Here is a 26,016-nt window from a genome sequence, read left to right on the forward strand (position 1 = left end):
CTACCTGTCAATCAGCATTGTGCCTCGTCTACCTGTCCATCTCCCGTGGTGCCACGTCTACCTGTCCATCTCCGGTCGTGCCACGTCTACCTGTCCATCTCCGGTCGTGCCACGTCTACCTGTCCATCTCCCGTCGTGCCACGTCTACTTTGTGTCTGGAACGAGGAAGAGGTGGTGGCAGGGCTGCCGGAGGAGCCTGGAACCACGAACACGTTGGGAAGCCAAGGGCTTTGTCCCAAAGTGGTCCTGGTTCCTACTCTCTGGCTAATGAGAAAGGGATCGTCTGGCCCTGAGATTTCCCCTGCTCCTCCCAGAGCCACCGAACCTGCTTTTGGGTCTTCAGGACAGGGCTGCCCAAGGGCTCCAGGTGGCTAAGAAGCCTGTTCCTCCCCCAGCAGGAGGGTGTTCCCTCCCGTCCCCTGGGACCTGGGCTGGCTCTGCGTCTGATGCAGCAGCAGCTGCTGCAGAGGTGCCTGGGGCAGGTCCAGGCCCACCCTCAGGAGACCTTGGCTCTGGCCGCTGCTGCTTCCCTCCTGGAGGCCCTGAGTGTGGGACACTCCCCCCTGGAACCCGGCTCCCATGCCGGGAGGGGCCCAGGCCAACATCCACTGGCAGCCCCGTGGGGCGCCACCGTGATGTCCCAGCTGTCACCCCCGGGATGACGCCGGTGAAGGCCGGTCCACACAGAGAACCACGGAGTCACAAGACAAACGGCTGCTGGGCCCCGCTGTGCTGGCGTGGTTTGCTCTGCGGCAGCCTGAACGGACACTGGGAAAGAGCTCCAAAGAAGGGAGGTCTCGCCCCAACGCGGACTAACAAAGCTGGGCCACCACTGGCCGAGGCAGCGCTGTTTAGACCAGGGACCGCCTCCTCCCCGTCGGTGGGTTTTGGCCTCTGGCCTCTGTTTTTAGGCCTCTTTTTAAAAACATTTATTTTTATTGGTTTCAGAGAGGAAGGGAGATAGACACATCAATGATGAGAAAGAACCATCGATCAGCTGCCTCCGGCACGCCCCCCACTGCGTTATGTGGATCGAGCCCACAACCTGCCCGGGAATCGAACCCTGACCTCCTGGTTCATAGGTCGACGCTCAACCACCGAGCCACGCTGGCCGGGCGAGGCCTCTTTCTGATGCTCAACACAGAACATTTAGAAAAGGAAAATGTCATCTTAATATGGCTTCACCCCAACAGGTGTGTTTCACACAGACCTTCTTTTTTAAACAGAGTTTATTGTATTTCATACATTATAAAATTTGAAAAACCGTAGGAAAGCAGCAGACTCAAACCGGTGCGACTCTAACAAGTAATAATTCTGGCCCCTTTGCGAAACGGATCGGCTGAAAAACCCAGTAACGCCCCATCCGCGAGGCGGACCAGCAGGGCGACTTCTGCATAAACCGCACGTGAGTCTCGCGGCTGACGCCCCCGAGCGCACGTGCTCCCCGCTTTCCTGAGCCCCGCCCGGCCCGCCCGAGGCGCCTCCAGCTGCAAAGGAATGGAGGCAAGGTGTGTTGTGGTTAAAAAAAGAAAAGAAAAGGAAGAAGGAGGATAAAGAGAGAGGAAGGAAAAGCAGGTGATGGCGGTGGCGGGCAGCTGGGAGAGGCGCCCGGCCATGGCTTGTTCCCCGTCAGACCCGGGGGCCCAGGACCCCGCGGCCATCACAGCACCAACCGCAGCTCCCACTTGGCTTTTTGCGTTTCCTACCTTCTGACATATATATATATTTATATATTTTTCACGCCTTGAGGGCATCACCTATTCCAATGGTTCCCGTGTGAGTACAGGTGTGGTCTCTACTGGATATAAATGTGTCTCTGAGTCGCCGTTCGGTCCGCGACGTGGGTGGCTGTCCCGACGGCACGCGGCCCGCTCCTGGGGCGCGAGCGGTCGGGTGTGTGGGTCTGTTTCCTTTCTGCATAGAAACGGGTCCGCTCAGTCCAGAGGCTCCTGCTTTATCCGGATGACGGAGGGCCCGCGGGGCGTCCGCCGCAGCTCGCGCCGCAGCACGTACTCGCTGAACTGGGACGAGTCCACTCCGCCGCCGCAGGAGCCCACGACCTCGAAGCCCCGCTGCTGCAGCCGCTCCAGGACCTGCGGGCGGCGAGGCGAGACGGCGTGAGCGGGGCAGGCCCTCAGCCACCAAGGACTGCCCCCCCCCGCCCCCCGTGCGAGGTCATGTGCAGCCTGGCCAAGCCCCCCAGCCCCGACGTCTCAGATGTCCTTTACGCGTTAGCGTCCCACCTGCCAAGCTCACAACCTCCTGGTGGAATGGGTGGGGGGAGCCTGTGGTATAGATAAGAAAACAGGCTCGACTAGCCGGTTTGGCTCAGTGGATAGAGCGTCGGCCTGAGGACTGAAGGGTCCCAGGTTCGATTCCGGTCAAGGGCACAGGCCCGGGTTGTGGGCTCCATCCCCAGTGGGGGGTGGGCAGGAGGCAGACGACCAATAATTCTCTCTCATCATGGATGTATCTATTTCTCTCTCCCTCTTCCTTCCTCTCTGAAATCAATAAAAATATATTTTTTAAAAAAAACAGCAGAAACTGAGGCTCTCGGTAAGTGATGGGATTGGGTTTCCAATTCGCATCTGTTGGTCTCAAACCCCTGTTTCTTTGAAACGTATGACACATCTTTTCGGGGGGCGGTGGGGGGAAAGCTCACATTTCAGCTCATTTGCTGCCGGGAGCCAGTCCATCCTTGCTGTTTCAAAGGACCTGGCATATATGGCATACTGTTCTTAAAATGTTTGCTCACCTTCTTGGCACTATGTGTTTTAACCAAGGTCTCCTCTCTGAGAAAGGTTTTTTCCCCAGGTAGGGATTTTTTCCCTGAAGTCAGGGAGGGAATAAAACCTCTTAACTAAGTGCCAGGCGGGTAATTAATCACTTTAACTATGAACAATCATGCTTAAGCTACATAATCTTTACTCCCTGGAATGGAGATAAGAAACGCCCTAACCTTTGTAATAGAGATTGATAGGATTGAATCAACTGGTATAAATACAGATGTAACAAGACAGCAAGAGACAGAACTTAGAATATAGAGCTTAGAACACAGAACTAAGAACACAGAACCTACACAGAACTAGAGACAGAAGAACTTCACTGGAGAGAACATGGCAAAAGATCCTGGACTGAACCTGACTACAGAAATTGGCAAGAGAACCTGACTAGAACCTGGTGACTGAACCTGGCTGGAGAACCTAGTGAGGGAACATGGCTACAGAACCTGGCTGGAGAACCTGGAGAACCTAGCAAGAGAACATGGACACAGAACCTGGCTGGAGATCCTAAGCAGAACCTCTCTGGAGATCCAGACCAGAACTTGGCTGGAGATCCTGGCTGGAGATCCTGGCTAGGCTGCTGATCAACTGAACGCTGTCTCCGTGTCATTCCTTCTTCGCCGACTCCGTCCACACCTTTGGGGACCCCTGGACCCGCTGGGGTTGGACCCCGGCAATTTGCCACTGAAATATATTCCATGAGGTGAAGGACAGGCACGTCGGTGAATTATCTGGATTTATCAGCCGCGAGTCGCCCTCCCTCCCTCCCTCCTGACTGCCCTGTTCACGCTCCCGAGCCTGGCGGACACGGCCCAGCCGGGAAGACTGACGTCCTTCTGAGACAGAACCAACTGCAGGCAACTGGGCTTTCCCGAAAGGCTGTCACGCGTGTGGCCTCAGAGCAGGGGTGCTGCCTGTGTGCACGCAGGGGGCCGTCGCGGGTAACGGTGACACGTCTGCGCACAGGCCCCAGATAAAGAAATCCCGAGTCTCACGAACACACGCCCCCGAGCCCATCCTGGGAGGCATCGGATCCCAATGCCAGGGGAACCCCTGGGTTTGCCTCGGCCTGTCCGACACCCCAGTGCTGGCAACTTGGGGCTCCACAGCTCAGGGAGGGCCCGGCCGGGGCTGCCGCCGCCTGTTCCCCTGGAGTCTGGACTTGATCACTTCCTCCAGGCCCCGGAGGTGATCAAACCCCTTCGATGCCATCCGAAGGCAAGACGCCTCCGGCATAGCTTCACACCGAGGTCCGGCTCGAGGGGTTTTGAGTAAGGCGACATGCTAGGACGTAACTTTCAAGACGGGATCAATGCAAAGTGAACCCTTACGTTTTTTAAAATTATGATTCCCCGGGGCCCCTCCTCTGCATGGGCTCTACGCTGCTCTCTTGCGAAGCAGCTCCCAGGGGGGATTAGAAGCGGGATGTGCGGGCTCACACCCGGCTCCACGTGCTGGCGGATGACAGGAAAGTCCTCCTGAGACGAAGACCCGGGGACGCGGCCCCGCACGACCCGCTTCTGGACCACAGTCCCCGTGCACACGCAGCACACCAGGCCCGGAGGGCCCGGAGGGCGGGACTCTCCCCAAGTCCACGTCCAGGTGCTGTGGGGGCAGGTGGCAGAGGCGAAGGACAGCTCCCTCTAAGGCAGTGGTTCTCAACCTTCCTACTGCCGCGACCCTTTAATACAGCTCCTCATGTTGTGGTGACCCCCAATTTCATTGTTACAAATTGAACATAATGAAAGCATAGTGATTAATCACAAAACCAGTATGTAATTATATAGGTGTTTTCCGATGGTCTTAGGTGACCCCCGAGAAAGGGTCGTTCGATCCCTAAAGGGGTCGTGTCCCACAAGTTGAGAACCGCTGCTCTAAGGGGAGGCCCCGCGTGCAGGCAGGGTGAGTGCCGGCACTAAGGCGGCGCCCCCGCCCCCCGCCCCGGGGACCACATGTACCTGCACGGAGTTGAGGTGGCAGTAGCCGTTCAGCGGGAACCGGATGACGTGCGTGGAGTCGTGGTTCCAGCCCGCGTTGACCGAGTTGCACATCACGTCGCCGATCTCGGGGAACACCTCCTCGATCAGGGACTTGTCCCCACTGAGCGTGATCCTCTCGCCGAGGTCGGGGGCCACCCGCACCACGAGGCACTCGCAGGGCCTGGAGAAGCGGCCCGTCTCCCTGTCCTGCTTCCACCTGTCCATCTCCAGCAGCATGGGCTGCAGCTGGAAGTACTTGGCCTCTTCGTACAACAAGGTGTAGTCCTGGGGGAGATAACACACGCATGTCACATGCAGAGCCCACGCCAGGGACCGGAAACGGCCCCTCGCAGGAGCCGAGCTTTCCACCTGCTGCTTCGATAATGAAATCTGGGGGAACGTGTCACCCCTCGCACATCTGCATTCGCGCGTCCGTCCGTCGGTCCGTCCGTCCGTGACTAGAAAGGAGTGGAGTGTCAGGGACCCGGGGGCCCTCGTCTAAGGCTTCATACGAATGCAGGCCTATGGGCCCCACAGCCCAGGGACTTGGGGACCCTTCGTGTTCCCATTTTACAGATGAGAAAACCGGGATGCAAACAGTGGGATTCACTCAAGACTTTCTCTCTTGGTAGAGACGCGTTTTTGAGATTTAGTCCGACGCTGGCGGGAACCCTCTCTCACCCGCTGGGAGACAGCTGTGCTCCTGGGCCCTCCGGCGGCCTCAGCGCTCTCTGCAGGGGAGCCGGGGGCCGGGCGGTGGTGCCAGGGGGTGGGCGCCTGGGGGCACGCTGCTCTCACCACACCTGGGTGCTGATCTGTGATGGGGGGGTGCTGACTCACTGCCCTCGGCCAGGACGGGTGCTGCCCTCGCCATGGGAGAGGCAGACATGGGCCTGGTCGCAGGACAGGGGGCATCTGCAGGCCTGGCTGTGGCTGCTTCCTCTCCTGCCCCAAACCACCTGCTGACTTAGAACAGAAACCCAGCCAGCAGGTGTGAACACACACCAGCCATGGGAGGGAGAGCCAGGCTGGAGGGAGGCCGAGGCAGGGACAGTGTTGTCAACAGGTCCACACTGTGTCTGCCCGTAGCCAGGCCACCAGCGCTGGGCGTGAGGTCAGCCAGCACTTGTCCAGACACGTCGGCCAGGGCACTGATCACGGACACAGGCAGGTCTGCCCCGGCCCCCAGGCTGGGCTGGCAGGTGCCTGTGCCCACAGGGGGCGCTGCCCGGGGCCTCTGCCTTCCGCCCGGACAGGACGGGGGTTGGGGGGGGGGGGGGAGGATGGCTGCTGCCCCGGAGAGCTGTGTGACCAGGCGCTCGGCTGCCTCTTGCCGGTGGAGCCGAGTCCAGAGGAAACACGCGGAGAGGAGAAAGTGCCAAGGCATCCGGCCGGGTCGTCACTGTCTGTGGAGAAACCCGGGCATGCGGAGGGGCTCCCGCCACGCTCAGCGCCGAACCGGTGGCTTTCGCTCTCTCCTCGAAGCTCTGAGACGGGCCTTGGCTCCCCCGGAGCCGCCCACAACTGCCATCTCCACCCCGTCCTCACCCGCGCAGCCTCCTGGCCCCCGGCTGGCCATCTCCACCCCGTCCTCACCAGCGCAGCCTCCTGGCCCCCACTGACCATGTCCACCCCGTCCTCACCCGCTCAGCCTCCTGGCCCCCACTGACCATCTCCACCCCGTCCTCACCCGCGCAGCCTCCTGGCCCCCACTGACCATGTCCACCCCGTCCTCACCCGCGCAGCCTCCTGGCCCCCACTGACCATGTTCACCCCGTCCTCACCCGCGCAGCCTCCTGGCCCCCGGCTGACCATCTCCATCCCCGTCCTCACCCGCGCAGCCTCCTGGCCCCCACTGACCATGTCCACCCCGTCCTCACCCGCTCAGCCTCCTGGCCCCCACTGACCATCTCCACCCCGTCCTCACCCGCGCAGCCTCCTGGCCCCCACTGACCATCTCCACCCCGTCCTCACCCGCGCAGCCTCCTGGCCCCCACTGACCATCTCCACCCCGTCCTCACCCGCTCAGCCTCCTGGCCCCCACTGACCATCTCCACCCCGTCCTCACCCGCTCAGCCTCCTGGCCCCCACTGACCATCTCCACCCCGTCCTCACCCGCGCAGCCTCCTGGCCCCCACTGACCATGTCCACCCCGTCCTCACCCGCGCTGCCTCCTGGCCCCCACTGACCATGTCCACCCCGTCCTCACCCGCGCAGCCTCCTGGCCCCCACTGACCATGTCCACCCCCGTCCTCACCCGCGAGCCTCCTGGCCCCCACTGACCATGTCCACCCCGTCCTCACCCGCGCAGCCTCCTGGCCCCCACTGACCATCTCCACCCCGTCCTCACCCGCTCAGACTCCTGGCCCCCGGCTGACCATGTCCACCCCGTCCTCACCCGCGCAGCCTCCTGGCCCCCGGCTGACCATCTCCATCCCCGTCCTCACCCGCTCAGACTCCTGGCCCCCACTGACCATGTCCACCCCGTCCTCACCCGCGCAGCCTCCTGGCCCCCGGCTGGCCATCTCCACCCCGTCCTCACCCGCGCAGCCTCCTGGCCCCCACTGACCATCTCCACCCCGTCCTCACCCGCGCAGCCTCCTGGCCCCCACTGACCATGTCCACCCCGTCCTCACCCGCGCAGCCTCCTGGCACCCACTGACCATGTCCACCCCGTCCTCACCCGCGCAGCCTCCTGGCCCCCGGCTGACCATCTCCACCCCTGTCCTCACCCGCGCAGCCTCCTAGCCCCCGCCTGACCATCTCCACCCCGTCCTCACCTGCGCAGCCTCCTGGCCCCCGGCTGGCCATCTCCACCCCCGTCCTCACCCGCTCAGACTCCTGGCCCCCGGCTGACCATGTCCACCCCCGTCCTCACCCGCTCAGCCTCCTGGCCCCCGGCTGGCCATCTCCACCCCGTCCTCACCTGCTCAGACTCCTGGCCCCCGGCTGACCATGTCCACCCCAGTCCTCACCCGCACAGCCTCCTGGCCCCCGCTGGCCATCTCCACCCCGTCCTCACCCGCTCAGACTCCTGGCCCCCGGCTGACCATGTCCACCCCGTCCTCACCCGCTCAGCCTCCTGGCCCCCACTGACCATCTCCACCCCGTCCTCACCCGCTCAGACTCCTGGCCGCCACTGACCATGTCCACCCCGTCCTCACCCGCGCAGCCTCCTGGCCCCCACTGACCATCTCCACCCCGTCCTCACCCGCGCAGCCTCCTGGCCCCCGGCTGACCATCTCCACCCCGTCCTCACCCGCGCAGCCTCCTGGCCCCCACTGACCATGTCCACCCCGTCCTCACCCGCGCAGCCTCCTGGCCCCCACTGACCATGTCCACCCCGTCCTCACCCGCGCAGCCTCCTGGCCCCCGGCTGACCATGTCCACCCCCGTCCTCACCCGCGCAGCCTCCTGGCCCCCACTGACCATGTCCACCCCGTCCTCACCCGCGCAGCCTCCTGGCCCCCACTGACCATCTCCACCCCGTCCTCACCCGCTCAGACTCCTGGCCCCCGGCTGACCATGTCCACCCCGTCCTCACCCGCGCAGCCTCCTGGCCCCCGGCTGACCATCTCCACCTCGTCCTCACCCGCTCAGACTCCTGGCCCCCGGCTGACCATGTCCACCCCGTCCTCACCCGCGCAGCCTCCTGGCCCCCGGCTGACCATCTCCATCCCCGTCCTCACCCGCTCAGACTCCTGGCCCCCACTGACCATGTCCACCCCGTCCTCACCCGCGCAGCCTCCTGGCCCCCGGCTGGCCATCTCCACCCCCGTCCTCACCCGCGCAGCCTCCTGGCCCCCACTGACCATCTCCACCCCGTCCTCACCCGCGCAGCCTCTTGGCCCCCACTGACCATGTCCACCCCGTCCTCACCTGCGCAGCCTCCTGGCCCCCACTGACCATCTCCACCCCGTCCTCACCCGCGCAGCCTCCTGGCCCCCACTGACCATGTCCACCCCGTCCTCACCCGCGAGCCTCCTGGCACCCACTGACCATGTCCACCCCGTCCTCACCCGCGCAGCCTCCTGGCCCCCGGCTGACCATCTCCACCCCTGTCCTCACCCGCGCAGCCTCCTGGCCCCCGCCTGACCATCTCCACCCCGTCCTCACCTGCGCAGCCTCCTGGCCCCCGGCTGGCCATCTCCACCCCCGTCCTCACCCGCTCAGACTCCTGGCCCCCGCCTGACCATCTCCACCCCGTCCTCACCTGCGCAGCCTCCTGGCCCCCGGCTGACCATGTCCACCCCCGTCCTCACCCGCTCAGCCTCCTGGCCCCCGGCTGGCCATCTCCACCTCGTCCTCACCCGCGCAGCCTCCTGGCCCCCGGCTGACCATCTCCACCCCGTCCTCACCCGCGCAGCCTCCTGGCCCCCACTGACCATGTCCACCCCATCCTCACCCGCGCAGCCTCCTGGCCCCCACTGACCATGTCCACCCCGTCCTCACCCGCGCAGCCTCCTGGCCCCCGGCTGACCATCTCCACCCCCGTCCTCACCCGCGCAGCCTCCTGGCCCCCACTGACCATGTCAACCCCGTCCTCACCCGCGCAGCCTCCTGGCCCCCGGCTGACCATCTCCATCCCCGTCCTCACCCGCGCAGCCTCCTGGCCCCCGGCTGACCATCTCCACCCCCGTCCTCACCCGCGCAGCCTCCTGGCCCCCGGCTGGCCATCTCCACCCCCGTCCTCACCCGCTCAGCCTCCTGGCCCCCGGCTGACCATCTCCACCCCCGTCCTCACCCGCGCAGCCTCCTGGCCCCCGGCTGACCATGTCCACCCCCGTCCTCACCCGCGCAGCCTCCTGGCCCCCGGCTGGCCATCTCCACCCCGTCCTCACCCGCTCAGCCTCCTGGCCCCCGGCTGGCCATCTCCACCCCGTCCTCACCCGCGCAGCCTCCTGGCCCCTGGCTGACCATCTCCACCCCGTCCTCACCCGCTCAGACTCCTGGCCCCCGGCTGACCATGTCCACCCCGTCCTCACCCGCGCAGCCTCCTGGCCCCCGGCTGACCATCTCCACCCCCGTCCTCACCCGCTCAGACTCCTGGCCCCCACTGACCATGTCCACCCCGTCCTCACCCGCGTAGCCTCCTGGCCCCTGGCTGGCCATCTCCACCCCGTCCTCACCCGCGCAGCCTCCTGGCCCCCACTGACCATCTCCACCCCGTCCTCACCCGCGCAGCCTCCTGGCCCCCGGCTGACCATCTCCACCCCGTCCTCACCCGCGCAGCCTCCTGGCCCCCGGCTGACCATCTCCACCCCGTCCTCACCCGCGCAGCCTCCTGGCCCCCGGCTGACCATGTCCACCCCGTCCTCACCCGCGCAGCCTCCTGGCCCCCACTGACCATGTCCACCCCGTCCTCACCCGCGCAGCCTCCTGGCCCCTGGCTGACCATCTCCACCCCGTCCTCACCCGCTCAGCCTCCTGGCCCCCACTGACCATGTCCACCCCGTCCTCACCCGCTCAGCCTCCTGGCCCCCACTGACCATGTCCACCCCGTCCTCACCCGCGCAGCCTCCTGGCCCCCGGCTGACCATCTCCACCCCGTCCTCACCCGCGCAGCCTCCTGGCCCCGGCTGACCATGTCCACCCCGTCCTCACCCGCGCAGCCTCCTGGCCCCCGGCTGACCATCTCCACCCCGTCCTCACCCGCGCAGCCTCCTGGCCCCCGGCTGACCATCTCCACCCCGTCCTCACCCGCGCAGCCTCCTGGCCCCTGGCTGACGATCTCCACCCCCTCAAAAAACCCCCCTCCCCCGTCCTGTTCCTGCGCAGCCTCCCGGCCCCGGAGATGCTGTCCGGCTCGAGGACTTGGGAACTAGGCTGAGGTGTGGCCACGCTCAGACGGGGACGGGACGGGGCGCACTGAGGCCCCCGGCACAGCCTGAGCGTGGGAAGGGGAGCCCGCATTCCTCCTGGGGCCCCCACAGCTGGCCTTGCTGTCCCGAAGGACCCCGCTGGGAGATGGGACCCCGAGACTTTCCTTCTTATGGAGAGGAGGGCGGCCAAGGAGCTGAGCCGCACAAGCCGGGAAGCGAGCCGCTGGGCTGCCTGCCCTCGTCCGGGACTTAACCACACGTTTCAGCACCAGGAAGACGTGGCGTCCGCGAACGCGTGCGTCTCCCTCGAGCCCGAGGCCCCCCATCTCGGAGGTGCTCAGGTCCGCCTCCGGGACCAGTCCTGATCCGGGGGAACCCCTGCCAACTTCACTGGGTGGCCCCCACTCGCCCCGGACGGGCGCTCCCAGGGCCGGGGCTCCTACCCGACCAGGCACAGCACCGACGGAGCCCTGCGTGTGGGGTTTTCCTTAAAATGACCCGGGAGTCCCTGTGGCTCCGACGTATTTGTTCGCATTCTTCCCTCTGGGTTCAGGGATCTTAACCTTTGGCCTGTTAACCCTTCACCCTCTGAAGACAGTTACGTCTCCCATGTTCGGGTGGAAATGCCATCTTCTCGGCCCCTCCCGTTTGCCATGACGCGGAAGCTCTCCCGCATCTGGCGTGCCCTCGGCCTCGCCAACACGCTTCCCACACGCAAACCAGCGCCGCCGTGATCACCCCCGAGGGGGTCGGCGAGGGCCTGAGCGCCCTGCTCGGCCGGCACTCTCCCCACGGCCACGCAGCCCGTGTGAGCCCCCGTGGCCGCTGCAGCCACGGCCACACACTCATCACCTCACAGGCCTAGAAGCCAGGAGTCCCAAACGGGCCACTGCCCAGCCGGGGTGGCTCAGGGGTTGGGCATGGACCTAGGAACCAGCAGGTCCCGGTTCGACTGCCGGGCGGGGCACGCGCCCGCGTTGCGGGCTCCATCCCCAGTGGGGGGCGTGCGGGAGGCAGCTGATCAGTGGTTCTCTCTGGTCATTGAAGTTTCTCTCTCTCCTTTCTTCTCTGAAATCAATAAAAATATATTTAAAGTAAAAAAAAAAAGATAAAATAAAATGGGTCACGAGGCTGCATCTGTCCTGGAAGCTGGGGGAATCCATTTCCTCGCCGGCTCCAGCTCCCAGGGCTGCTGCACGGGGCTGGTGGCCCTGCCTCCCTCCTGCCTCCGCCTGTTGTCGCTTCTCTTCCCTGCTCTACCCTCCCGCCTCCTCCTCCCTCACACAACCCTCTGAGGACACTGGGTCGGCCTGGGTTATCCGGGGCCATCTCCCATCGCAACATCCTGAATCACAGCTGCGAAGGCCCTCTGGCCACGCACGCTGACACGGTCACACCTCCAGGCACGAGGTCACGGCCAGCCCGGGGCCACCCTCCTGCCGCCCACACAGCACAGGCGTCATGCGGAGCTCACGGTGACAGCGACACTTTCCCACGAGAGCTGGTCCGGAGCCAAGTCGTCCTCAGTCAGCACTGACAGAACTTTAAGTCCTCCATCACTTATGCCTTTATTTTAAAAACGGATTTTGAATTTCAGCGGCCAGGCAACCTCCTCTCTCTCAGCTGCCTGCGCGGGTCCTGAACTCACTCGGGAGGGAGCACTGGGGGGTCGGGGCTCCCCCAGCGTCCGGGCCTCCCTCTCAGCCCGGGCCCGGGAGCTGGGTGCCTGGTCCTGCGGGATCGTTGCCAGAAGCGCTGAGAGGTCAGGGCCACGCACGGGGCTGGCTCAGGCGGGCGGTCGGGGGGAGATGAAGCCTGGGTTCTGGCTGCTCACGCAGGGACACACCTGCCGGGCTCAGCGCCTGCAGCCGTGACCCTGACCGCGGCCCCTACAGGGCCCGGGAAGTGAGCTTGGGGGGACTCCGGGGCCAGGCGGGAGGCCGTGTCCACATGGCCCCGCGGGTCTCGTGGACCGTCAGGCTCCGCCTCCCGTGTAAGGCAGTGAAGCTGCGTCCGCCCCGTGCCCAGGGGTCTGTGTCCACCACAATGCCCCCACCTACCGCTTTCTAGCTAACCCAGCGAGGCGACAGGACGCGGGGCCACAAGTCCCCTGCACTGACCGAGTCTTCTCCACCCCCTTCTCCTCGGGGGTCACAGCAGGGGAACTGGGTGACACAGGATTGCTCCATTGTTTCTTTTTAAATATGTTTTTTAAAAAAATATATATTTTATTGATATTTTACAGAGAGGAAGGGAGAGGGATAGAGAGCTGGAAGCATCGATGAGAGAGAAACACCGATCAGCTGCCTCCTGCACACCCCTTACTGGGGATGGCCCGCAACCAAGGTACATGCCCTTGACCGGAAACGAACTTGGGGCCTTTTAGTCTGCAGGCCGACGCTCTATTCACTGAGCCAAACCGGTTAGGGCTAAATATGTTTTTATAAAATATATTTTTATTGATTTCAGAGAGGGAGAGGGACAGAGAGAGAGAAGCATCCATGATGAGAGAATCATGCATCGGCTGCCTCCTGCACGCCCCACACTGGGGATCGAGCCCACGACTGGTTCTTAGGCTGACGCTCAACCACTGAGCACACTGGCCGGGCATCTTATTATTTCTTACGCCCGCATGAGAATCTGCAATGATCTCAAAATTTAAAATTTAATTTAAGAAGGTGTCTCCTGCTCTCAGCGAGGAGAGTGTATGCGAGGACATGAGGGGGGAGAAGGGAGAGGACTAAAGCGAGTCACTGGGCCTGGCGCTGGGGAGGGGGGGAGGGCTGGACGGACTCAGGGTGGATCTGGAAGGGGCTATGGACAGCCTCACGGGTGGGTCTGACATGGTGGGTGAAGAAGAGGGGAGTGCAGAGCGACCCCCTCCTGCCTGCAGCCGGCGGGTGGGCCGCACCCTTTCCCGAAAGGAGATGGAGGGGCGCAGGCCCACGGCGGGGGCGGGGGCGGGGGCGGGGTCGGCCCGAGTTCAAGGAGCCAATGATCTCTGTGAAGCAGCATCTGAAATGCAATCCCCTTAAAAGAGAACTAAAAGTAACCTTCCCTCCATCACCACTCCCGCCGCCAGGGCCTCCTCCCGGAAAGCATGAGAGCGGCCGCCCCCTGGCCGCCCCCCACACCTTCACCCCTTTCCCTACGCACCCAGGGGCTCTCCCACAGGCAGGCGGCCCAGAGCTGGTCAGGAGGGCCTGCCGGCTGCCAGGGCTGACTTGGGGGGCTGAGGTCCTGCCAGGGCAGCAGGCCCTCCCACACCGCCCCCAGTGCGGGACTCAGTGCACCCCCACGCGGGCCGGGCTGCGGCTGGAGGCGCCACCTGCAGCGAGTGTGTGCAGCTGGCCCCCGCCCTGCAGCTGGCCAAACCCAGGACGGGTCTGGAAGGTGCTATGGACAGGCAGCTCTCCCTGCGGTGGGGTGGGGGTGGGGGGCTGAGCAGGTGTGTCCTGGGTTTTAGACGGGGGTGGGTGGGGGTAGGGGTGGGGGGCTGGAGGCAGAAGACTGCACTGTGGCCTCTGTGAGCCGCCTGCCTGGGGAGGGAGGGCAGCGGGAGGGCCTGCTGTTGGCAGGAAGGAAGCGCACAGTCCAGGGCAGATTCTCTTTGAAAACCTCCCAGGAAGGCGTGTGGCAGAAACGCCCCCAGCACGTTTTCCTTCCTGAGTTGGGAGAGATCGTCACTGAGGAAGCAGTGACCGGAACCCGGGAGAATGTTCTAGAACCAGCTTCATGTCTAAATCCCGCAGTCGTGCTGAGCGTGCGCCGCACCGAGGCCCTGGCACTGCCATCGAGGGCGGCAGCGGGTGTCGCGTCCCCCGGCCCATTCCAGGCTGAGGGTCTGCCCGTGCGGCCGCAGTGACCACTCCCACTTTCTGCCCAGTGGGCAGAGCTGTTTCCATTAAGTCAATGTGCCCATGACATAGCTCTGCCACTCTCTTCCGTTCGGCTAATCATCCCTGGCACCTGCCCTGTGCCAGCATCCTGAAGGAGCCGGCTGGCGTGGCTCAGGCAGGGGTTGAGCGTCGGCCTATGAATGTTGATTCCAGGTCACGGGTTCGATTCCTGGTCAGGGTTGCGGGCTCGATCCCCAGTGAGGGGCGTGCAGGAGGCAGCCGACCCGTGATTCTCTCTCTCCCTCCCTTCCTCTCTGAAACCAATAAATACATATATATAGATTTTAAAATCCTGAAGGAGAGGATGGATGAGAGGTCTGAACTTGTTAATTTGGGGTCTAGATCTTTTTATGTCTTCACACACACACACACACACACACACACGCACACTTTTTACATAAATAGGAACATACTATACATATTTTGAACTTAACATTTTCACTGCACGATAAAATTTTGGTGGTCCTTGCCCCCCCACAACACCAAATGTAGAGCGACCACATTCTTTTAAGCGAGTCTAAGGTACGGGCGCCCTGTAATGTTCTAACTGCCTGCCACTGTAGAGCCTTTTAGTCGTGTCCAGCTGTTACTACTGCAAGTGACATCTCTGCACATGTATGCGAACATTTCCACACGACACATGAATATACATGGAACTGGGAAACCAAAGAGTAGGTATGTTTGAAAATTTATAAATTACTGCTGAATTGCCCACCAAAAAAGTGGTTAACTTCCACGCCCATCCACACTGTAAATTACCCAAAGATTCTATATTATCAATTAAAAACATTTTTTTTTTCTTTGCCAATATGATGGATAAGAAGAGACATCTCACGTAAGTTTTATTTCTCCGGTACTAGCAAGATTGAATGTCGTTCCAAGTGTTTATGGGCAACCGCTACTTCTTTCTTTAGGAAACTCCCGCTGGATCCTAACGTGTCCTCCTCAGGTTGTGGGGATGTTCCTCACAGGTTTTGGGAGCTCCTCTAGGGTAGATATTGATCTTCTGTCGCAGGTACCTCTCCTCTGACCCTTCTCCGTTATTAATACACTAGAGGCCCGAGGCCCGAAATTCATGCAAGGGCCTTGGCCCCTGCTGCGGGTGGCGGCCGCCTCTGCCTTGGCCCCTGCCCGCCGTGGCTTTGTCCGGAAGGAAGGACATCCGGAAGGATGTCTGGCCTAATTAGCATACGACGCTTTTATTAGTATAGATAGTATCTTTAATTTAAAAAATGTAAAGGATACCGTCTGGGTATTGAGTCTTACTTAGGTAGGCCCTCTCTGCCTCAACATTATACTCTTAGAAATTCCTTTATATTTTTTCTTATACTTTTATAGCTTTAATTTTTATGTCTATTTCTAGAATATTTGTGAGCTTATTTTATGAGCTAGGACCCTGGCTTTACATTTTTTTCTTTTTTTAAATATATTTTATTGATTCTATACAGAGAAGAAGGGAGAGGGATAGAAAGTTAGAAACATCGATAAGAGAGAAACATCGATCAGCTGCCTCCTGCACACTCCCCACTGAGGATGTGCCCGCAACCAAGGTACATGCCCTTGACCGGAATCGAACCTGGGACCCCTGAGTCCACAGGCCGACGCTCTATCCACTGAGCCAAACCGGTCAAGGCTACATTTTTTTCACATGTCTTGATGCCAATTGTCTCAGTTGCCAATCACCGATGATTCCTTTCTTTCCCCACTTTTACAGCGGGTCACACTCTTATATACGCCCCCCACCCCCCTCTCTGGCCCCTGCTCTCCATGAAGGTAACAGTAAAGTTCAGCCCTGTTGGATCACTCTTTAAGTGGGACAGATCCCTGGTATGTCTGAGTCTGGGAGAATGCATTCTCACTGCCCATGACTACCGCCACTGTTACCACTCACAGTAATTCATTTAGCTATTCTTTTTTTCCTTTGTAGTCTTTACCCAACGATATGTTTTTATTGATTTTTAGAGAGAAAGGGGGGAGGGGGAGGGAGTGAGAGAGAGAGAGAGGAAACATCGATGTGAGAGAAAAAATATCCATCGGTTGCCTCCTGAACCCAACTGGGATGGAACCACAACCTTCTGATGTGCAGGACGATGCTCCAACTAACGGAGCCACCTGGCCAGGGCCATTTAGCTATTCTTTCTTTTCTTTAATTCTTCATTGTTGAAAGTATTACATAGGTCTCCTTTCCCCCACTGACCTCTCCCCGGCCGCGCCGCCCCCCAGCACATGCCCTCGCCCTCGCCCTCGCCCCTCTGTGCCCATTGGTTTGCTCATCTGCATGCATCCAAGTCCTTTGGTTGATCTCTTACCCCCTTATTTATAAATGGATCCAATTTCTTTTTTAAAATATCTGTGACTAAATGGGGCTGCGTTGAGCATGCAGAGGAATGTGGGGGCTTGGAGACCCTCCCAGCATCGAGGCTCCCCACCCAGGGGCGCGGCTGCCCCTTTGCTCACCCAGCTCTTCCTCTGCACCTGTGGGTAGAGGTTTGTCCTTCTCTCAGTCAGGCTTTGCGTTGTCTTGTTGGGTTTACTCCTGGGTGTTACAGTTTGGTTGTTAATGTGAGGGGTATGTTTTTCCATTCTATCTTATGGTTGGTTCTTGCTATGCTATAGGAAAGCTATTGATTGCAATATATTGATCCTGATTTTAGATGGTTTAATGAGTTCTTTATTAGTTCTAGTTGTATTTAGTTGATTCTTTTTTAAAAATATATTTTTAATTGTTGATAGTATTACAGATATCTCCCATTTTCCCCCCATCCCCCTCCTCTCAACCCCTCCCCCACCCCCAGGTCTTCACTACCCTATCGCCCGTGTGCATGGGCTATGCGTGTAAGTAGATGCGTTCTTTGGTTTGTCCCTTCTCACCCCCCACACAAGTACAGACAGTCCTTGGGTTACGTCGGACTCGACATACGTCGTTTCGTGGTTACATCGCCATCTCCCATTTATTTATATATATAAAAAAAGTTCCGTCATTTCGACGTATGTACATATGTGCTGTATGTTTTTTTATTACCTATTTACCACAAGTAAAGGTCAGGAATTGTTATCTTTCTTTTAAATTGTGTTTCCTGTTTCACTCCGTTACTGCTGTGCATGTGCCCCATGCAGGTGATGTAGGTGCTTATGTAGGTGGGTTCCGACTGACGGCGAAAATCGCGTTACGTCGCCGTAGGAGCGGATCTCCCAGGTCACCCGAGGACCTACTGTACTTAGTCGAGTCCCTAGAACCTTCCATTTAGAGAAACAGGAACGCTGCCTCTGATGACACTGCTGTCCATTCCCTCCCAGGGAGCACTTCCTGTCTGCTCTTCTGATCCAGTCCCACTGCCTGTGGCTGCCGGCGTCACGTGGGACTCGCTGTGACACTAGGTCCTGACCTTACAGTGGGCGATTCTGAAACGCTGCTGCCAAGTGCAGCGTCTCCTTCAAGTTTCTGGGAGACAAAGTCTCTATCGCGCCAAGGAGCTCTCTGCTCTTCTGCCTCATTACGACGTCAGCAGTAAGGTACGGGCTTAGCCGACGTACTGCCAACGGGTTCAGTGAGTTGGAACGGAGCTCTCTGTGTAACGAGCGGCCCCCTCTTGGTCACGTAAATCCTAACACCCCAAGGCCACGCGCTCTGTTTAACGAGGAACGTACGATGAGGTCAGAGGCTCTGGTGCCATCCGAGCTGGTCTATATGTAAACACATGGCATGAGCGAGACCTGGGGAGGGGGAGTACACGAGAAGAAACCACACACGTGTGCCACTGGCAATGAACACGAATCCCTCACCTTGAAATCATCAGGAAGGAGGAGTTTTGATGTTCGTAGAAAATTCAAGATATATCTGAACATCTGTCCGTCTCTGTCAATGAAATAGTGCTGTTTGAGACTGTCCAGCACGATGGGCTCTGTCCCATCAAAGAGTCTTCCGATTCTGTGGTAGGAGAGAGGGAACACGAAGACAGTTAGCATCCGCTGCTCGGCCCTGACACTGCGTCATGTCCCAGGCGGCAGCTTGGAGGCGGCAGGCAAGACAAGGGCCCCTGGCGTGGCTAGGGCTCTGTGCGGAGCCTGTCCCTGCTGGACAAACATCGCAGGACAGGCTTTCACACGAGCCCCAGGCTCTGCAGGTCGGTTCTGTCATTCCCGGGCTCTTCCCTGTAAAGACGAGGTTCCTGACGTGGTGGCTATGGCTGTGCTGTCCCTGTGACGAAGGCCGAGCCTGTCCTCCTGTGGTCCTTAAACAACCTTCTCTGCTACTTAAAAATGCTAGTGTTGCTCGGCCGGCTTGGCTCAGGGCTTGAGCGTCGACCTATGAACCAGGAGGTCAGGGTTTGATTCCCGGTCAGGGCACATGCCCAGGTTGTGGGCTCGATCCCCACTAGGGGGTGTGCAGGAGGCAGCCGATCCATGCTTCTCTCTCATCATTGATGTTTCTACCTCTCTTTCGCACTCCCTTCCTCTCTGAAATCTCTCTCTATAAAAGCCTAAGCAACTGTCTGACCAGTAGCTATGATGCGCACTGACCACCAGGGGGCAGATGCTCAACGCAGGAGCTGCCGAGCTGCTGTCACTTGGCAGCTGCGGTTCTTGGGTGACGCACCTGGAACCAGAGAGGAGGGAGCCCGACTCCGGGGTGCGTCACCCAAGAACCGCCCTCTCGCAATCCGGGACCCCTCAGGGGATGTCGGAGAGCCGGTTTCAGCCTGATCCTCACAGGCCAGGCCGAGGGACCCACCAGTGCACAAATCTGTGCACCGGGCCTCCAGTCAATAATAAAAACATATTTTTAAAAAAATGCTCGTGTTCCAAACGGTCTTATAAATAAAATCTGTTTTCTGAGCTGCCCCCACCCATGAATCTCACACTTTCCCAAAATAAAGCACTGCCTCCCTGCTAACATCTCCATTTAATTATAAAAAAGAATAACGGAACATATCACTCCTCTAGGAGAATGTTTCCCATTAGCAACATGGAGTCTAATTTCTTAGGTCTCAGCAAAAATCGTTTGTCACAGCCAGGCATCATATAAACAATACAGAGTTGACCACCCAAAAAATATGACCCAAAAATACATTACACCACCCCAAAAACATGACCTAGTTCTCGAACATCAGAGGCTCTGGGTAGTTTTTAAAGACAGGAACCCATACCCTGTTTTTCCCACGTACGGAGTAAACGTGCGAACAGTGTGCTACCGTTACAGCGTTTTGCATTCGTTACCTTTAACCCTGTAAGGGAGGTGGAACCTGGAGACTCCTGCATATTTAGGGAACAGAAGGTGGTCACATCCACACTGTGAGCCAGCGAGGGCCTGGCCAATGACCCACAAGTGCCCTCTAGCAACAAGCAGCTTCCACTCCAGAAACCACTGCTACAGAAGGGGCGTGTGGGCAGGCAAATGGCTCCTTTTTTTTTTTTTTTTAAATGAAAAGCTTGTATGAAGCTCAGATCTTTAATTCTGAATATCGTTTAACTGCTTTAAAGATGATTTTCAAATCCCCCATGTTCGCATCCTATGCCGGAAGGGGACCGCTGTGAGGAAAAGCCAACGGCTCCACCCTCGTCACATACAACCGGCACACGGGAAAGGAAGGCGCGGAATGCCTGTCTCAGTAAGGATCTGAGGTCATCAGAACACTCAGGCACTCCTCGGAAGTAGGAAACGCAAAGGAGGAAGCGACACATTATGGTCGGTCCCATTTCTAAAGCTTCTTCTCAGCTAATGAGTTTCGCCCGCCTTTCCATGACCTGAGGCGAGTCCCAGGGTGCGGATTGCAACCATCCTAGGGTCCTGCAGTGCCTTCTCCCTGGCCATTCATTTCTCACGACCACGTCCATCCAATAGGAGGCCCCTCACACACAGGCAGAGACACTCAGTCACTCAGCCACTGATTTATAGAGTTCCCAGGATGGGAAAGAATGGAACTGGCCTGCCTGTTATTAAAACATCGACACGTCACTGGGAATAACATAAATTCACACTTGACAGGGGGTGAGAAGGAAGCTGTATTTATTAAGTGCTTTCCAGATACCTCGCGCCGGCCTCAGCACTTTAGAGAGGTCACAACCCATGATCCTCCCCTTAAAGATGAAGAAACAGGCTCCAAACGATGAGTAACTCGCCCAACGAGTTGAGTCGCATGGGGGATGAGCGCTCGGTCTGTTTGATCTGAAAGGGCCGCCCGACACGACTGGGATGAAGAGGGTCACCACCGCCCATCGAGAGCTTTGGGTCTCGTGTGTTCATGTCTCGCTTATATTAGTTCAGCAAGAGCTTTACCCTGGAACCCGTGGGTGCATAAGGATTATTTTTGTGGCCTGAAAAAAATTAGCATTGATGATTGCAAATCACTTTCGTGAAGAGATTTAAAAAGTAAGTATTTTATTCCTAAATAAACCTTACGCTTTTTATACTTACAGGCTCATTCCCAAATCTAGGCTTGGCCGCACACCATGAGTGGCCCCTAAATCCCCCCACAGGGAAAAGGAAAGGGGTGACCGAGTGGGGATTGAACCCACAACCCAGGTATGTGCCCTGATTGGGAATTGAACCTGCAACCTCCAACCAACCGGGCCCCGTGGCCAGGCTGCATATTATTTTAATGCAACAAAATAAAAAGAAATCACCCGTCCACTTACTGTTTTAAACGTCTGAATGGTCGCAAAGAGCGTTTAGTTTGCTTAAAGTGTTATCACTTTTTTAAAAAGCCTAGGAATGATTCTTTATAGTTTCCACTCTTGGGAAGTTTCAGCTGTATTTTGTGAACGCAGACAGAAATTAATTCAGAGCTTGTAGAAACGGATAGAAGTAATTTAAGAGGAGGGAGAGAATACCTTCTGAGTGAGACAAACAAAACAAATGAATCTCCTGGTGGGAAGCAATGCCCCCAGCGCGTCTCCCTGGGGCAGCATCACGTTCTCAAGTGATCCCGGAACCAAAGGAAGCAGGGAGAGCCCAGCCGGTTCCGCTCCGTGGATAGAGCGCCGGCCTGCGGACTGAAGGGTCCCGGGTTCGATTCCCGGTCAAGGGCACATGTGCAGGTTGCAGGCTCCATCCCCAGTGTGGGGCATGCAGGAGGCAGCTGAGCCATGATTCTCTCTCATCATTGATGTTTCTATCTCTCTTTCCCTCTTCCTTCCTCTCTGAAATCAATCAATCAATCAATCAATCAATCAATCAATCCATCTTTTAAAAAAGAAGAGAGAAAGGCAGGTTCAAACGATGAGAAAAGGTCTGAGAGCAGAAACGGCCCCAGAACTCGGCATTTTGGAGAGCTGATCGCCGCCGGTGACACCGATGGCTGGAGGGGGTGGGGGTGGCGGTTCCCCAAGGCCACCAGGGCCTTTCATCCTCCAGGAAACCCAGGGGTCCTCCCAGGTCTCTGGCTGGAAACACTGTCTAAATGAGAGTTTCACTGTTTACTATGAACACTGTGTTATTACAATTAACCCGATTTTCCCAAAACCACCCTGGTTTGCAGAAGTCGGCTGTTCACTTCTGCATCTGGTGAATGTCCACATGGCCGGGTGCTCTCCCAGGCCTCCTACGAGGAGCACAACACAGTCCCCTGGGAGCCACGGCAGGACAGAGCAGAAGGGCCGTGCCGGCCTGGGGCAAGCAGGGGAGGCTTCCTGCAGGAGGCGGCGCCGGTGCCAGTGCCGGGCTTCACGATCATCGATCATCGATGGCCAGGTGTGAGGGGAGGGCACGGGGCGGGGAGAGGGATTTCAGGCAGGAGAGCTCCGATGGGTGAGGCGGGACAGCGGGGAGCGCCTCTGAGCCTCTGAACGCGCCGAGGGAAGCAGGCCCGCAAGGGCGGCCTCATTCACCAGCGCGGGGGGCCGGATGGCGCTCTGAGCGCGTCTGAGAGGCCCCGGCACATCGGCTCTAAGACTCCGGGCCCGGGCCTGAACCCCGGCTCTAGGCTCTACCGCCTTCGCGACGAATTCAGTTTGAGTTGTGATGTCGTCTGAGAAGTGGGGACATTCTTAGGAGGAACACACGACTGTCCGAGAGGAGCCACACCGGCTGGGTGCTCGCCACGTCGCGACACGGTCTGGGTCTCCACATCCCCACCAGGTCAACGCCATGACCCCCTGCAGAGGGGACAGCGCCGCCAGGGAACCAGCCGAGGCCAGAGGCCCCCCCTCAGGGCGGGGCTGAGCCAGCAACTCCCCTGCCCCTGGGGGAGCCGTGCCCGCCTGTGCCCCCGGGTGATGCTGACAGGCCCGCCCTTCAGAGCACGCCAGGCCCAGCCGGGGCTCCCTGCACATGACCTCCTGCCGGGCACAGGGGTGGCGGGGGGAGGGCCTGGGGCGGAGGAGGCTCCTAAGGCAGCTAGCCCTGGCCCTGGTGGGGGAGGCTCCTAAGGCAGCCTGCCCTGCCCCTGGTGGGGGAGGCTCCTAAGGCAGCTAGCCCTGGCCCTGGTGGGGGAGGCTCCTAAGGCAGCCTGCCCTGGCCCTGGTGGGGGAGGCTCCTAAGGCAGCTAGCCCTGGCCCTGGTGGGGGAGGCTCCTAAGGCAGCTAGCCCTGGTCCTGGTGGGGGAGGCTCCTAAGGCAGCTAGCCCTGGCCCTGGTGGGGGAGGCTCCTAAGGCAGCTAGCCCTGGCCCTGGTGGGGGAGGCTCCTAAGGCAGCTAGCCCTGGCCCTGGTGGGGGAGGCTCCTAAGGCAGCCTGCCCTGGCCCTGGTGGGGGAGGCTACTAAGGCAGCCTGCCCTGCCCCTGGTGGGGGAGGCTCCTAAGGCAGCCTGCCCTGCCCCTGGTGGGTGAGGCTCCTAAGGCAGCTAGCCCTGGCCCTGGTGGGGGAGGCTACTAAGGCAGCCTGCCCTGCCTCTGGTGGGGGAGGCTCCTAAGGCAGCTAGCCCTGGCCCTGGGGGGGGAGGCTCCTAAGGCAGCCTGTCCTGCCCCTGGTGGGGGAGGCTCCTAAGGCAGCTAGCCCTGCCCCTGGTGGGGGAGGCTCCTAAGGCAGCTAGCCCTGCCCCTGGTGGGGGAGGCTCCTAAGGCAGCTAGTCCTGGCCCTGGTGGGGGAGGCTCCTAAGGCAGCCAGTCCTGCCCCTGGTGGGGGAGGCTCCTAAGGCAGCTAGTCCTGGCCCTGGTGGGGGAGGCTCCTAAGGCAGCCAGTCCTGCCCCTGGTGGGGGAGGCTCCTAAGGCAGCCTGCCCTGGCCCTGGTGGGGGAGCGCCTGCCTGGAGCTCAAGGCTGGGGCAGCGGCTGTTGTGCTACGGTCAGTCCAGGACCGGAGCATCCTAACCCCCGAGGGAGCCACGGGGCATTCTCGGCCGGTGGGTTCTGGTGAGTTTCCCCCTGCTTTCTGCTGGGGCCCGTGAGCCTGGAGTGGGGGCAGGCCTGCCCCCCTGCTCCCCCCGCCCCCCAACAGGCTGCCTGTATCGGGAGGAATTTCTCACACACACACCTTTTCTCTTGGTTTAGAACTCTGGAATATGGTTTCCATTAATAATTACTATTCAGAGAGAACATGTTATAAAAGCCATCCTTTAAATGGATTTCAGAGAGAAGAGGAGAGAGGGAGAGAGACAGAAGCATCAATGGTGAGAGAACCCTGATCAGCTGCCTCCTGCACGCCTCCCACTGGGATCGAGCCCGCAACCCAGCACGTGCCCTGACCGGGAATTGAACTGTGACCTCCTGGTTCATAGGTCGATGCTCAACCACTGAGCCACACCAGCTGGACAAAGTTAATATTGTTTTTGAGTCTGTGTTAGGCATTCTGCTAAATTTACAGATGATCTGAGTTAATCCTCACAACTCTAGGGAGGACTTACACGTAACATTTTGATTTCACTGATGGGGAAACTGAGGGCAGAGCCGGCTGACAACTTGCCCAGGTGGCCGAGCGACAGTCTCTCCTCCCCGAGTGGAGGCCAGCCCCCTCCACGCTGCCCCTGACTCCCAGCGTCCGTCTGTCCTGACTCCCGGCATCCGTCTGTCCTGACTCCCGGCATCCGTCTGTCCGTCTGTTCTGACTCTCAGCGTCCATCTGCCCCTGACTCCCGCGTCCGTCTGTCCTGACTCCCGGCGTCCGTCTGTCCTGACTCCCGGCATCCGTCTGTCCTGACTCCCGGCATCCGTCTGTCCTGACTCCCGGCGTCCGTCTGTCCTGTCTCCCGGCGTCCGTCTGTCCTGACTCCCAGCGTCCGTCTGTCCTTCACCTGCGGCGTCTCCTTTCCGGTCTGTTTCTGTCAGACACACTCTTCCATGTGCTCCCACTGAATTTAACATTTCCCATACTGCTCTTCTTCGCGGGGCTCTGAGTGCCAGCCCTAATCACCGATCGGTGCCCCCGTCTGAGTGTCAGAGCCCTAATCACCGATCGGTGCCCCCGTCTGAGTGTCAGAGCCCTAATCACCGATCGGTGCCCCCGTCTGAGTGTCAGAGCCCTAATCACCGATCAATGCCCCCATCTGAGTGTCAGAGCCCTAATCACCGATCAGTGCCCCCGTCTGAGTGTCAGAGCCCTAATCACCGATCGGTGCCCCCGTCTGAGTGTCAGAGCCCTAATCACCGATCGGTGCCCCCGTCTGAGTGTCAGAGCCCTAATCACTGATCAATGCCCCCATCTGAGTGTCAGAGCCCTAATCACCGATCAATGGCCCCATCTGAGTGTCAGAGCCCTAATCACCGATCGGTGCCCCCGTCTGAGGGAAGGGTTTGCCTGCCCACCCGTGGGTCGGTGTCCGTGATGAGTGACTGGACTCTGGGCGCCTCCTCCCATGGCGGCGGCTCTCCATGCCCCTCCCGCCCCCCCAGCTTTGAGATGATCAGCGACAACAGGATGTGAATGGAGCCTGCTCCCACTGCCTCTGGAGTTCTCTTCCAGACTGTGGGGATTTGCTGACCCTGTCAGAGCAGTCACTTCACATAAAAGCAGCGTGTGAATGACGTGACGCCGAGAGAGGACGACGGCAAAGCCAGTGTCTCTACTTTCAATTTACCAGTTTATTTTCCCTCCTGTAACGGGGCCAACAAAACAGCAGCTTACAACCAAGTACTCCAGTTGCCTGCTTCGTTCTGAGTGAAAACCCAGAGGCTTCCACAGAGTCTAACGAAAGAAGGAACAGCCTGGCCGGGCCGTCGACTGGACGCCAGCCCACCGGCCGGAGGCTGTGGTTCCGTTTCTGGCGGGGCAGGTGTGGGAGGCAGCCGATCCACGTCTCTCTCACTCACGTTTCTCTCTCTCCCTCTCTCAGATGAATAAACACATCCCCTCGGGCTAGGATTTAAATACACACAGAACAAGAAAAATATAATTTACTGGAGTCTAGGGAAAAGCTTTTCCAAAATCTGACAGAAGCTTGTAAAGAAGAAAATAAGTGAATCCACCATGACTCCCAGTGGTACCCCTTCCTACACACACACACACACACACACACACACACACACACCACACGCACCACACGCACACCACATGCACACACACACCACATGCACATACACACACACCGCACACACACACCACACGCACACACCACACGCACATACCACACGCACACACCACACCACACGCACACACCACATGCA

At 59.4% G+C, this 26,016-nt stretch overlaps 1 protein-coding gene across 7 annotated transcripts in view; it reads right to left on the minus strand.

Annotated features, from left to right (window-relative positions):
• Positions 1-1,148: 1,148 nt before the first annotated feature.
• Positions 1,149-26,016, minus strand: part of KCTD1 (potassium channel tetramerization domain containing 1) — a 68,378-nt gene continuing 43,510 nt past the window's right edge. For 5 of the 7 annotated variants that reach the window (XM_036322289.1, XM_036322286.1, XM_036322290.1 and 2 more), the window contains exons 3-5: positions 18,267-18,411; positions 4,742-5,047; positions 1,149-2,093 (exon numbers count right to left, since the gene is read on the minus strand). In XM_036322289.1, the coding sequence (XP_036178182.1) occupies positions 1,935-2,093; positions 4,742-5,047; positions 18,267-18,411 (610 nt within the window). In that variant the 3' untranslated portion in view covers positions 1,149-1,934. Of the gene's footprint in view, positions 2,094-4,741; positions 5,048-16,940; positions 17,020-18,266; positions 18,412-26,016 lie in introns of those variants that run through there. The other 2 variants (XR_004969965.1, XR_004969964.1) reach the window with 2 other exon arrangements.

The sequence above is a fragment of the Myotis myotis genome, unplaced genomic scaffold, assembly GCF_014108235.1.
Source record: "Myotis myotis isolate mMyoMyo1 unplaced genomic scaffold, mMyoMyo1.p scaffold_m19_p_9, whole genome shotgun sequence".
NCBI classification, from domain to species: Eukaryota; Metazoa; Chordata; class Mammalia; order Chiroptera; family Vespertilionidae; genus Myotis; species Myotis myotis.